Raw genomic sequence first — 13,965 nt, forward strand, 5'->3', positions numbered from 1 at the left:
AATACATGCAGATATTTAATCTGAGTAATGGTATATTGTGTCTGTGTTGGTATTAACAGCAGCTTAAAAATGATTTGGTCCCCAGCACAAATTCATGACTTTCCACAACAGCTGGTGCCAGCTGGTGGGAAAATCTTTTCTTCAACAACACAAAGACAACATCAATGGTCCGAAAATCATGTTCAGATCACTCAAGTTTTATTTAATATTTCATAGAAACAAAATAAAGCAAACTGTACAAGAGAAATTCATCAACATATTGGACCCTTTAAAAAACAGCACCCAATGCCTACACAGGGTTTGATGAGTTCAATGCATGAAGGAAAGACAGAAATATCCCATGACATAATCTCTATGATTTGTATTGACTTTGACGGTTAATTACATAAATAATTCACATAAATAATTCTCTCCAAAACTAGAAACAACAAGAAATCGCTTCACATTGTCACTGAGAGACAAAACTGTATTACTCTCACGAACTCACATTCTTTTTAACCAAACATGATTTGGTTTGAAAAGTTCCACAACAGTCCACACAAGAAAATGCAAATGAATATGCTTGTCCATCCACTACTGCTGAGTGCATCAAAATAAACAGCTGGTGGCACTAATTCTACAGTCGGACGTGGAAGCTGGTGCAACAAGTCCATGTTGTTAAAAGAACACCAAAAATACTAAAACGGATAAAAGAACGATTTGGAAAATATGACAGAAACATAGCATTTATGTTTTCATACATTAATTTGAGGAATGTTAGTTTCCTCATTGCTCCACACAGATGTTTTTTTCATCTCTTTAGTCGACATTTAAGTCACATGCTTCGTGTACATTATTATAAATCTTCTATGTCTGTTTCCATTGCACTTTGTTGCATTTAATGATACAGCAATTTTTCCACTTCAGCCAAGCATAAAAACTTTTTTACATGATGGAGGTTTTTTTAAATTTCCAATGTTTCCACTCAGGTCTTTGTTACATGCAAATTAAAACTGAACTCAATGTCTCAAAACCACTGTGATCATCATTTATTCATGACTAAAATGTGGCACGTAGCACCTTTTAAAAGTCAACTTTCAAACTGCAGAACATTCCTGGTTTTTCCAGGTCACAACTGATACAATGTGACTGTGCATATATAAAAAGACCAAGACAACAAAACTGACAGTTTTAATCTCAATGGGACCATTCTTGCTTAAATATTTGTTAAGTTTAAAAGATGATTTATAATTTACAATATTCACATGAAAGAAGGTGCCAAACAGCAGTTATTTTATTTTCTAAGCCACACTGATTTGTCAGCTAAACCTGTCTACCCTGGTAGACCTTTCCCTCAAGCAGTTTTACCGTTTTCACATTTTTATTATTCCATTTCTATTGAAAAAAAAAAAAAGAAAAAGCTCAGCAGCTGGAGTCTGGATCAATCAGAAACGGAGCTTTGAGAAGAATTTTTTGTTGAACATCTTGATGGTTTCTGTTGAAACTTCTGGTAATGTTTCTGAAAAAAGAAGGGGAAGAATGTCAAGCCATCGGATCCTAGCTGATACCCCTCCAGACATTACATTATTAAATGTAATGAATAGTTGTATTTCACTCTCAATTTTGTCAGGCACTGAACACAGATATGGAAATGGCTGCTAAGCAAGCAAGCAAGCAAGATGCAAGACAGAACACGAGATGCACTGCTCAGTTATGTTAGCAAGACAAAACATACTACAGAGATATACACTGCAAGACAGCACTTAGTCTACTGACTGGTTTTTATTATGATCCCTTTTTGTGTCCCAAAACTCATAGGGCCACATTTCATATACCTGGATCTCTCAAAGGTGTGTTAGTGTGTACCTGCAGGTTGTCGTAGTGTCTCTGGCTGCTGCAGTGGAGCTCTTTGGCGGAGCTCTCTTTCAGGTAGAAAACAGAGCAGAGATTACAGAAATACCCTGATTTGGGAACCACAAACTCCTGACCTGAAGAGAGACAGAAACGGAAATGTAAAAACAAAACAAAGCATTTTTAATCTAATCATCAGTAAAATTATGTGTGTTTCTCACCGAGGGGGGTGTTGGGGTTGAATGGCGGCAGTTTGAAGTCGGCAGCAACAGAAGGAGACTGGCGAGATCTCTTTGCTTCAGGTCCGACAAGCTCCCTCTTCTTTTTACTCACAGCTGAAGAAGAGGAGGGAAGAACAATCTTAAGTCCTGACAACTGCATTTGAGACGCAACGATCAGTCAATTAATCAATAGGCAGATCTTTAATCAAATATTTTGATTGCCAATTTATTTTTCAAGCAAAAATTTGTAACATTTTCTTGTTTAAAGCTTCTAAAGTGTAATGATTTGCTATTTTCTTCTGTTATATCTGGTTGTGAACGAATGAAACAAGCCATCTGAAAACATCATCTTGGGATTTGGGAAATTGTATTGGGACACTTCATAGACAAATCAATTGTGATCAACTGTATATGAATATTTTTTAATAATCGGTAATAAAAATATATATATATATATATATATATATTTAATTGCGGGCCTATATGTTCGCAAAAATGTTTCCCCTTTCTGCCCTGAAACAATTCATTATTTAGTAGAATATCAATCTGCAACAATTTTGATAATCAATCGATAATCATTTTAGGTCATCTTTCAAGCAAAACTACCAAACATTCACTTGTTAATTTGCTACTTTTCTTTGACATCTCTGATAAAATCAAAATTTGGGGGAGTTTGTATGCCAATTAGGAATTTAGAATGGATGTTTAATCAGTAATAGAATAACAATTTTAAAGAACAATTTCAGTGAAATGTAAGCTACAGCTCATTTGACTTTCTCTCAGCTTTCTGCACCTTTAATATCCTCTCTGCTCCTTCCTTCCTTGTCCTCCTCTCCCTGCACCACACATCCTTCTAGGCTCTGGTTCTCAGGCTGCAGCTTGTTGGCATGGTTCGTTCCTTCCACCTCTGCCTTCTGGTTCTCTTGCTGGCTGTCACTTGACAACGTTGATGGGTCTTTGTCCAATGATGATGAGGGATCCACTGAAGTGTGAGGTGGATTATCAGGACCAGCTGATTCATTTCCTTCTTCTCTCTCATCTTGTGCACCAACTTTTTTCCTTTTTCTCACTAAGGTAAAGTCAATGAAGTGATTAATTAAAGGGAAACTGCAAAATAATAATTGACAGGTGTCATATTTTAGAGATCCATCATTAGAAGACAGTGAAGTCAAAGATTGATGATTATGTCAAAATTAGAGATTTGACCTGGGGTGATGACATAATTATTTAAAAGAAACAGATGTATGTGTTTGTGTTACCAGAGGACTGTCTCGTTCTCTTCTTGGCTTGGCTTCTTGTCCTGGTAGTTTCCTTTTCTTCCTCCACCTCTTCAACCTCTCCCACCTCATCTACGGTCACAAAGTTCATACTCTCTTCTAAGGTAAGTAAAAAAAAAGTAAAGTTTCAGGCTCACATCAAAACTAAAATATACCATAGTATTTTTAACAGAGTTGTGTAAAGAAGTGAGAGGTGAAGCTGGTTACCTCTCTCAATTTCCATTTCAAAAATTTGTTTCATGATTATCTCACAGGACTCTCTCCAAAACTCTGTGACTGGATGTTTCTCATTAGAAATTCATCTTGGAGGTTGTAGTTTCCACTGGCTTCTATCCATCTAACATCTTCTATGAGAGTATGAACAGGTATTTTTATTCCAGGAACCAGGGTCGCTACACCCAGGTTAAATGCTGGGTTTGCAGGAAAAGCTCTTATTTTGAAGGGTATAAAACTGACACCGATTTTGCTCGTATGACATCTAAAAAGAGTACTACACTGATTTTGCATTGCTTTCCTACAACATTGACTTTACATTAAAGTAAAAGGGTCAAAATGCAGCACAACTAGAGGTGTCCTTCCTGGATAGAACCTGATGCCTACATGAGCCACATGACTGCCAACAGTTTTGTTGGAGATTTGTCTAACTGTTGTAGTGACTAATCTAGCCTTGATCCTGGTGATTGATGGTGTGGTTGTAACAGAAATATATCTGTTTAAGTTATATTTCAAATCAACACAGGTAACAAATTTATACAGATAGACTAACACACCTGTGTCATCATCATGTTTGCGCTTAGCAGATCTTGAAATTTTCAGAGCTTCATCTTCATCTGCCCTCTCTTCTTCATCACCACCTGCTTCATCTAAAATCACCAAAGTCTAAAAAGAGAGACAAGAGACCTTAAGCATCAAAGCATGCTATATGTTGTCAAATTTGTGATTTGAAAATTATGCTTCCATGCTTTAAAATCTTGATCTTTACCTCTGGGGTTAAGGAGTCCACTGATTCGTCCTCCTTGCTGGGTGGGTGGGGCTCCAGCACACTTTGCTCATCCTTTCCCTCTTCCTCCTCTTCTACAAATTCATCTAGAGTGATAAGCATCTGCAGCTCTCCCTCCGTGATCTCCCCATCCCACTCTTGACCCTGTGCCCCAGCCTCATCTGCTCCCATCTCATCCAGAGTTACCAGCTCCTTGGCGTCTGCCTCTGCTTTCTCGTCCTTTTCCCTTCCCCTCTCCTTCGCCTTCCTCGTCACTCTCCCATTGTGGCCTTCTCCTCCTCCTCTGTTGCTGCCATTTCTGCTCCGGCTCCTTCGCTCCCTCTCCCTCTCTTCTCTCTCCCTGGTCTTCCTCTCTTCCCGCTCCTTCTCTCGGTCCTTGGCAAGCTGCTTCTCCTTAGTGGCAGCTTGCCTCATCTTCAGTTCTTCCTCCTTGGTTTCTTCTTTTGTTGTTTTCTCATTTGAAGCATCTCTCTTAGTTGTTCTTTCTCTTCTTCCTCTGGTAGATCTTGTCATAAAACTTGGTTCTTCAGCGACAGTCTTGTCCTCCACAGAGTCTAAAATTTCATATGAAGCTTCCTCGTCTCCATCGGGTTTGTCAGATGCTTCAGTGAGATTCATCGATGTCATTTTATCCTCTTTCTTTCCTCTTGCACTCCTTATTCTACCAGATCTTTCTGTGGTGGCTGCATCTTGAACCAGTTCGTCTTCAACAGAATCTACTCTTTCATAAACTATCTCCTCAGGGATGTCAATGTCTACCACTCCTGTGGTTTCAGTCTTTGTTCGTGTTTCATATTTTTTAACTGTCCTGTCCTGTTTCTTTGGTGATTTCTCCTCTTCACTTTTGGATGCTCTGGTCCTGGGGCTGCTCCTCTTTGATGATCTATCATCTTGTCTAGAAGTCACCTCCACCTTCTTGGTTCTCTTCCACGTGTTGTCAGCCTCAGACTCTGTCTCTGTAGTTGTTGGCTGATCTTCCACGGAGTCAGTTACCTGATAAGTATCTTCCTCTTCTTTAATCCGCATAATGTCTTCTTTGGAGATCCGATCACAGGGAGTTTCAAGTTTGTGGCTGTCATCTTCAATTGCTGTCTGATCATCAATTGAATCCAATATCTCAACGGTTTCTTGTGCAGTCATGTCACTGTAAAGGTCTTCTAAAGCGCCTTTGTTGTTGCAGACTTGAAGAGGCTGGTCTTCATCATTTGGGATTTGGTCATTATGTTTTTCCATGTCTTGTGTTTTTACATCTCTTGGACCTTGTTTGCTACCTGTATCTAACACTTGGAAACTACCATTGTTGTTTGCGTTTTCATTAATTGCATCTTCATATGCATTTTTATCATCAAATTTATCAGCTATGTTATCTTCCTGAAACATGTCTTCCTCAGACAGCTGTGATTCTTTGGAACCAAAATCTTTAACCAGGTAACTGTCCTCTTGACAATTGGTCTTTAGTAGCACTAAATCTTGGTCTTTAGCACCACTGTGTACCACTTGGAAAGAAACATCCATTTCCTTTTCATGGCACTCCTCAGGACAGGCTTTGCCTTCCTCGATGATACTGTCTGAAACATGATAGGTTTCCTCATGCAAACTCTGGCCTTTCTCAGGTTCTGGTGGCTGGGTTTCAGAGCTGCCTACTCGGTCCCCATCATCCATCTGTTCATCTATTTGGTCATCAAGTGAGTCAAGGATTTGGTAATGTTCACCGTCATCATCCTCCTCCTCTTCATGTTTCCCAACATCATCTTCATTCCTTTTCTCGTTACTTTTGTCTTTGTGTGTTTTGTCTTTAATATGATTCTCCAGACTCTGGGCTTGGCCCAACTCTAAACCCTGTCCCTGTTCAGGTGGATGCATCTCTGATGATGTTTCTATTTTTGTCCCTGACTCAACAGTTTTTGCAGCAACGTCCTCTGATGACACCTTGTGGTCAGACTTTGCCACTGTACTCTCTTTGGCTTTTGCTGTGGGATGTAACTCAGGATGAGTCTTTATTAACGCCTCGACTGCTGCTGCTGATACCACCTTTTCCTTTTCATGTGCAGGGAAGGACGACCGGGTCTTACAAATTGAGGATGACATGTTAGATGCTTTGACTGAAAATTCTGTCTTGGTCTGTTGTGCTTTCTGACCAGGGGAGGAAGGGGTTTCAGGAGATAGTGAAGAAGAAGAGGCAGAGGTCTGTTTGGCAGTATATGATGCGTCTGAGGATGGCTTGGAAGAGGACAAGAGCTGGTGGTCAAGGCTTTTGTCTCCCACATCATCAGCAGCAACAAATTCCTCCTCATTGAAATTTTGCTCTTCAAAAAGGTAGGCATATGAAGAAACGGTGTCATCTGTAAAATCAACCTGACCATGCAACAAGAACAAAGAAGGATTCAGTCTCCGAAAAAATTAAACCGTTAGCTTATTAATCAAATATAACTGATAGTTTGACCAGTTTGTTTATAGCAAACTAGAATTACCACCTTGTGGCTGTACGCTTTCAATGTTGTATGTACGTCAACATTGACGGTGTCCTGTTCAAGGTTTATTGTGATCTCACTGGAGTCTTCAAGGCGCTGTTTTAGGCTCTTCAAACTAAAATCAAACACAGTAAAACTTTAGGGCTGCAACTAGTCAGTATCAATTCTAACTACAAACTCTATTGCAATATAACTTGACTGTATAAAATTTCAAAAAATAGTGAACATTTCTCATCACATTTCCCAACGGTCCTTGCTGATATCAAATGCCAAATGTGTTTTTCTTTGACAGTCCAGTAACCAGGGATATTCAGATTACAATGATATAAAACAAAACCAGAAAACTCTCACAGAACAGCAGCTGTATCTTTTACATTTTTGCTTAAACCAACTAATTTATTACTTGCAGGTTAATTTATTCTCGACTGTCTCAATGATAAACTTGCAGTATTTTTTATCACTCAGGCATATACACATAGTTTATGTCAATCAATCATATGTAATCTGGGGCCATAGCAATGTGGGTCATAGCAGTCATCACACCGATTATTGTCAAGATTTTGGAACCATGATTTGACTTTGTTAACCTGACAACAATCAGTTACAAGGTGATATACTTACGGCTCCAAACGCTGAACTTTACTCCTGGGTAGAGGAAAAGAGAAGTGGATTAGTTTAGGTATGAGGACAGGTGATCAAAAGATAAAGAAATGAACAGGTAACCAAATCTTATAAAACCCTTTGTTGGGAAACACTGATGTGGATAATTATCTACTCATTTATTCCTATTTCTTATCTCTAATTTAAGGACACTCATACCAGGTTATGTGTTTAGATACAGAGTCCGGTGAGAACGTGTTGTACTTCTCCACCACCTGTGTTACACCACTGGAGTCAGCCATCTCGATGCATATCTGAAGTAGAAAGACCGTCATGAACATAGAGTGAAAAGACAGAGAGGAGGTAGAAATAAAGAAAGTGACAAGACAAAGGCAACAAACAGAAAGAGAACAACAACAAGCCATAAGGATCCTTTATATGTCAAGTCAAAGTATATTCAAGCAAAACTGTGGCACTCATTACAATAGCTTTTCTGTCCACACTTAAATGTGAAAGGTAGAGGTGTTGCTATTGTGTTACTGTCATACCCTATTGGCAAGTGGCAGGAAGCTGACAAAGGCAGCGATGGACGCCACCATTTCCATGACCATCTTGACAACATCCACAGTCGTCTCAGAGATCTCCACACAGAGCAGCCTCTCCTCCAGAGACTCTAGATCAGGAACACGCTGAAAAACAGCAAACAGCTGATGTTAAGGACCAGGGAATTGAAAAATAGCTGCTTTCTAATTAAAATAAATGGTTATTGACTTACAGCATTGCTCCATTTCATCAGAGTTTTATACATGAGTTCCTGTAAAAAGATGACAAGTCACAGTCAGAATTGAATTCATACATTATATCTGCATTTTTAAATGTATTTCAAACCAACATTTTTTTCTCATAATGGTTCAGATTGTGTGTATACATGTTTGTAGTTCTGTGCTTGTCTGTGGAGTATTCCTTCAAAAACAAAACCATAACATCTAATTTCAGAATACATTTCTACAGAAGGAATTCAAGGAAATCACTGAGAGAAATAAGAGGACAGGCTTCAAGATGGAGAACCAGGGGCAGAGGAGGAGCAAGGATCCCCAGCGTCCATACCTCTCTTGGTTCAGGATGCATGTGCTCCAAGACAAAGTGGACGCGGAGTGTGGAGCCTCTGACAGAAACTGGATTTATGATGTGATCTCGGACAAAATTGCAGCACAAGGTCCAATTGCTGAAATACACAAAAGCCTGGAGGTGAGAAGAGAAGAAAGGAAAAATGTTATGACATAGTTCAATTCAAGCACAAATGCAAAGTTCCATTTAATCAATCAAAATGCGGCATCTTCTCTTTACCCTCCTCTGCAGGGTCAGAACTATCACATTGTAGTACAGGGAGTGAAGATTTTGTTTCGGGAAATAAGGCCAGACCAGCTTGGCCACATCCTCATGCTTGTAGTTTCCCTCAGGCAAACCGGTCAACATGATTGTGGAGAACACGGAACCTTGTCGCTTGGCCCTCTACAAGAAACAATGTTCAAATCAAGAGTTTAATTAAAGAGACAAGAACAGAAACCTCTGTAGATTGTACTTTATTTGTGTGCAAGTCAGATGCTACACAAACTGCCACAGTACCTGGAACTTGCTGCTTTTGTCTTGTTAATGCAAAAGAGTCAAACTGGGTTTTGCCTAACTTTGGTTGTAATTGTATGTAGTTTAAGTTAAACAAAATCGGAACTGAGCATAAAAGCCTGCACGTTTGACACCACCTAAAATATTTATTTAATCTTAATTTAGTCCAACATCAATAGATATTTTTCAACTGGTTTATTGTTTCTGTTGATGAATGCCCTTTAAACATGAATATTAAAACACTCAAGGTATATATGATGCATTTATGGGGAAAAATCTACTTACTGCAATATCACTGTTTCCTCTGACTGTCAGATGATCTAGGAGCCAAAAACAACACGGTCACTTTCCTTAACAATAAGTAAACAAGTTAAATTTTGTCTACAGCTATCTCTCTTACCTGGGATGATGAACCATGGAGACATGGTAGGGAACACAAAGGGACTATTTGTCAACGTGACCCAAAATGGTGAAATGCTGCCTTGTGGAACACCAGATTTTGTTGTTGGGACAGTTGTCCCAGCAACAACATCCTTGCTGTCCGGAATAGCGTTGGCAGCAAGTCTTGGTGCTGTAAGAACAAAAAGTGTTTTGTTTGAATATATCTGTAAAGTGACCACAGTTTTTATTTGGTAAGACAAAGACTTACGCAGTGCTGTACAGCCGCTGCGTGGTGTTTTCAGCCTGTAGACTCTGTGAGCAGGGGCCTGTTTCAGGAGGCTGTACCAAACTCCGAGCCGATCAGCATCGCGATTGGACTCAAATTCAATAAACACCTGAAACACATACAAGACAGATAAGACTAACAGGAAGTCTTCTTAAATTCACTTAAACACATGTATTTCTGTGCGTAGTTTTACCTTGTTGAGAAGAGGCATGTAGTTTCTGACAGAATCAATTTTTTTCAAAGCTTCCCTGAGCTCTTTGGCCTCACTTGGTGAAACGTTCTTGATGTAGATTACGCTCTCTCCATCATCAACCACCGGCTGCATCAAGAACGAGAAGTGATTGTCCAAAACAACAAAAAGAAACACATACAACAGTATTACATAGATACATAATTAATTCTACACAGGATTTAACTGACTAAACAAAACACAATGAAGACAAGATTGAATGGCTTTTCCAGCATGCCCTCATTGTTTTACGTTAATGCTGATGATTTCCTGCATATGTCACATGAAATAAATATTCTGAAGAAAGAAATACAGAAATACAGATTTCCTGAATCTGAATTATTTTCAAATTCTTTTAAACTGTAATTTGGACTGTAATATGTGTTACTTACAGAATTCATCTGCTTCATCAGTGATTTATAAAAACCAAGCTGAAACAAAAACATTAGAGTATTAAATATACTGGACAGCTATAAAAATCTGTCAATAAAAATGAGCAGTGTCATGTACATGCTTACCTGTGACATCACTATGTTGTTGCGCATTACGTCAAACCCCAGTATAGACCCTTTGAGAAAAATGCATTTAGTCCTATTGACAGACATAATCTTGTGCACATCCTGCACTGTTGGCATCAAAGCAAAAGCCTGAGGAGGAAAACCAGAAACAAAAATGTATTATCATCAATTATACTTGCAGATTACATACATGTTAATATTACTGTGGAGTTAAAATCTGTCTGAAAATCAGAGTATAAATAATAAATAATAACATATTTATTAGAATAAGTATGCAAATATGTCAAATAAATGAAGTGCAAGTTAGAGTTAGAGCGTTTTCACAAATTAACTTAAAAAAAACTTAATGTTACATATCTTATAAGAAAAAAAAACACACAAAGAACCACACAGAAAACAAAAAAACAGAAAGACTATTCATCACGTCATGACAAACTGATTAAGAAGACTAAAAGACAACAGCAAAAATACAGGATTAATAAACCAAACAGATGCAGAACCTGGTGCCTACCATGCGAGCCTGAGGGAAAACATAGATGTTGTCATCTTGATATTTAAATCCGAATGGAATCAGCAGGTTGGCGAGGTCCTCCTCTATGTAGCAGCCATCGGAATACCTTGGCAAGTTGGTTATGAGCAACAGCTTCTTACCAAGTGAAAAAAACTGGAAAAAAAGACAAAATGTTTACTGAGGTTTTGTTTGGACATTTTAGCAACATAAGACTGGATTGATTCAGCAGGTTGGTGAGGTCTTTTTTTGTAGCAACCACTGAAATACTTTGGCAAGTTCATTATGAGCAACTGACTCTTGCCAACCATATAAAATGTAAAAATGAAGAAGAAAAACAAAAGAGTAAAGAGATAATAATTAGGGCAATAAGGTTTAAATTAGTTTATTAAGGCCCTGTTCAGACCTGGTATTAACATCCGTCCCAGGGGATCTGATCACAAGTTGACAGCTCTACGTACAGGCGTGTACAGGTGTACAGTCTAATTAGTCCCACCAGAGTTTCATAATGACCTGAAAATATTTTACAATCTTAAATGAATAAAACCTTAGTTTACTGTGGAGCTGTGCACAGCGTATAGATTCGTTCAACCCCTCCGTACCCCTTTCTCTCGCGCTCTCAGTCTCTCACTCAACACACACATATATACACACAAGCACACTGACAACAAACCCGTCTGTCAGGTTGGCTAAAAACAACAGCGCATACATGTCCATTTGCATTTAAAATAGGGAAGTGGGGTCCAATCACAAGTGGTCATTGTAGACGGATGTGAAGACACATTTAAAAGCCAGGTGTGACCTGACACGGTTAGAACTGAGTTGTGATCGGATCACTGAAGACCTATGTTAATACTAGGTCTGAATTGGGCCTAAGACAAGTACACTTAACAACATCATTTTAAGTGAGACAAAATGTTTACAGCGGTGTTGTTTGGAAATTTTAACCACAAGAGGGACTGGATTAATTATTTTACTGAAGTAAAGTTGTAGTGCTGGAACTCAGTTCAGTGAAATCAGACAAAATTTAAGAAATCTTTATCAACTCTGGGGCCTTTTTAGAAGCTGAAGTCATTACATTTTAAGACTTTCAAAAGACCTAGAGATACCCTGGACAATATTCCGTTCAACTTCCATTTAAAAACATTTTAGAACATATTGATCGCATCAACTGAGAATAAGATCATAACCAAACCTACTTTTTGTGAGAGGCAGGCAGTCCTCTTGAAGCATGCTGCAAAAGAAAGGACAAAGTGTTAAAAAGAAAAAACATTTGAATTATGATCACATGCAGACAGGTGATCTACATACAGTAAATGACTCCAGTGAGACAAACAGTGTCCTTGATTTCTTACTTTGCTGGATTTTCTTTTGATGCAGATGCTTTTCTACCATCTCCCCAATAGTGAGAGGGGTAACTGCAGCTGAAAAAGATGTGGTTGCTGCTGGTTGCAGCTCGCTCACTGCTGCAGCTGAGGAGGACAAGGTTGCTACCGGTTGCAACTCGCCCACTGCTGCTGCTGAGGAAGACAAGATTGCTGCTGGTTGCGGCTTGCTCACTGCTGCAACTGAGGAAGACAAGGTTGATGCTGGTTGCATCTCGCTCACTGCTGCTGGTGAGTGAGACAAGGTTGCTGCCAGTTGCGGGTCGCTCACTGCTGCTGCTGCTGAGGAAGATGGGGTTGCTGCCGGATGCGGCTCACTCATTGCTGCAGCTGAGGAAGATGAGGTTGCTGCTGGTTGCAGCTCACTAACTGCTGAAGCTGAGGAAGACAAGGTTGCTGCTGGTTGCGTCTCGCTCACTGCTGCTGGTGAGGAAGACAAGGTTGCTGCCAGTTGTGGGTTGCTCACTGCTGCTGCTGAGGAAGATGAGGTTGCTGCCGGTTGCGGGTCGCTCACTGCTGCTGCTGCTGGGGAAGATGAGGTTGCTGCCGGTTGCAGGTCACTCACTGCTGCTGCTGAGGAAGACAAGGTTGCTGCTGGTTGCAGCTCACTCACTGCTGCAGCTGCGGAAGACGAGGTTGCTGTCGGTTGCAGCTCACTAACTGCTGAAGTTGAGGAGGACAAGGTTGCTGCCAGATGTGGCTCACTCATTTCTGCAGTTGAGGAAGATGAGGTTGCTGCTGGTTGCAGCTCACTAACTGCTGCAGCTGAGGAAGACAAGATTGCTGCTGGTTGCATCGCGCTCACTGCTGCTGGTGAGGAAGACAAGGTTGCTGCCAGTTGTGGGTCGCTCACTGCTGCTGCTGCTGGGGAAGATGAGGTTGCTGCTGGTTGCGGGTCACTCACTGCTGCTGCTGAGGAAGATGAGGTTGCTGCTGGTTGCAGCTCACTCACTGCTGCAGCTGCGGAAGACAAGGTTGCTGTCGGCTGCAGCTCACTAACTGCTGAAGCTGAGGAGGACAAGGTTGCTGCCGGTTGCAGCTCCCTCACTGCTGCAGCTGAGGAAGACAAGGTTGCTGTCGGCTGCAGCTCACTAACTGCTGCTGCTGAGGAAGACGAGGTTGCTGCCAGTTGGGGCTCACTCACTGCTGCAGCTGAGGAAGACAAGGTTGCTGCCAGTTGGGGCTCGCTCGCTGCTGCTGCTGAGGAAGATGAGGTTGCTGCCAGTTGCAGCTTGTCCACTGCTGCAGCTGAGGAAGACAGGGTTGCTGACAGATGCTGTTCACTCACTGCTGCAGCTGAGAAAGACGAGGTTGCTGCTGATTGCGGCTCACTTACTTCTGCAGCTGAGGAAGACGAGGTTGCTGTCGGTTGCAGTTCACTCACTGCTGCAGCTGAGGAAGACGAGGTTGCTGCTGGTTGCAGCTCACAAACTGTTGCAGCTGAGGAAGACAAGATTGCTGCCACTTGCTGTTTTCTCACTGCTGCAACTGACTCAGTGCTAGCAGATATAGCTACTTCAGTCAATACAGCTGAAACATTGCCAACAGCTTTGGAGGCATCCTCAGCTGATGATGGATCTCTTTGGATCTTCATGGCATATGCAGGATCTTTAAAGGAACAAATTTAACTATGATG

The 13,965-nt window shown here is 40.6% G+C and overlaps 1 protein-coding gene across 3 annotated transcripts in view; it reads right to left on the bottom strand.

Moving 5' to 3' along the window:
* Positions 1-176: 176 nt before the first annotated feature.
* Positions 177-13,965, bottom strand: part of LOC139607136 (platelet binding protein GspB-like) — a 39,629-nt gene continuing 25,840 nt past the window's right edge. The window contains exons 11-33 of one of the 3 annotated variants that reach the window (XM_071459789.1): positions 12,300-13,937; positions 12,144-12,178; positions 10,948-11,100; positions 10,437-10,565; positions 10,311-10,349; positions 9,883-10,008; positions 9,672-9,798; positions 9,423-9,593; positions 9,308-9,342; positions 8,747-8,911; positions 8,507-8,641; positions 8,175-8,213; positions 7,948-8,088; positions 7,619-7,713; positions 7,421-7,444; positions 6,803-6,914; positions 4,311-6,683; positions 4,099-4,207; positions 3,311-3,427; positions 2,845-3,120; positions 2,052-2,165; positions 1,846-1,967; positions 177-1,498 (exon numbers count right to left, since the gene is read on the bottom strand). In XM_071459789.1, coding sequence (XP_071315890.1) covers positions 1,421-1,498; positions 1,846-1,967; positions 2,052-2,165; positions 2,845-3,120; positions 3,311-3,427; positions 4,099-4,207; positions 4,311-6,683; positions 6,803-6,914; positions 7,421-7,444; positions 7,619-7,713; positions 7,948-8,088; positions 8,175-8,213; positions 8,507-8,641; positions 8,747-8,911; positions 9,308-9,342; positions 9,423-9,593; positions 9,672-9,798; positions 9,883-10,008; positions 10,311-10,349; positions 10,437-10,565; positions 10,948-11,100; positions 12,144-12,178; positions 12,300-13,937 — 6,353 coding nt within the window. In that variant the 3' untranslated portion in view covers positions 177-1,420. Of the gene's footprint in view, positions 1,499-1,845; positions 1,968-2,051; positions 2,166-2,844; positions 3,121-3,310; positions 3,428-3,447; positions 3,676-4,098; positions 4,208-4,310; positions 6,684-6,802; positions 6,915-7,420; positions 7,445-7,618; positions 7,714-7,947; positions 8,089-8,174; positions 8,214-8,506; positions 8,642-8,746; positions 8,912-9,307; positions 9,343-9,422; positions 9,594-9,671; positions 9,799-9,882; positions 10,009-10,310; positions 10,350-10,436; positions 10,566-10,947; positions 11,101-12,143; positions 12,179-12,299; positions 13,938-13,965 lie in introns of those variants that run through there. The other 2 variants (XM_071459791.1, XM_071459790.1) reach the window with 2 other exon arrangements.

This window comes from Trachinotus anak, unplaced genomic scaffold, assembly GCF_046630095.1.
Source record: "Trachinotus anak isolate AG129_WGS33_773 ecotype Australia unplaced genomic scaffold, CSIRO_AGI_Tana_v1 ptg000023l, whole genome shotgun sequence".
Lineage (NCBI taxonomy): Eukaryota > Metazoa > Chordata > Actinopteri > Carangiformes > Carangidae > Trachinotus > Trachinotus anak.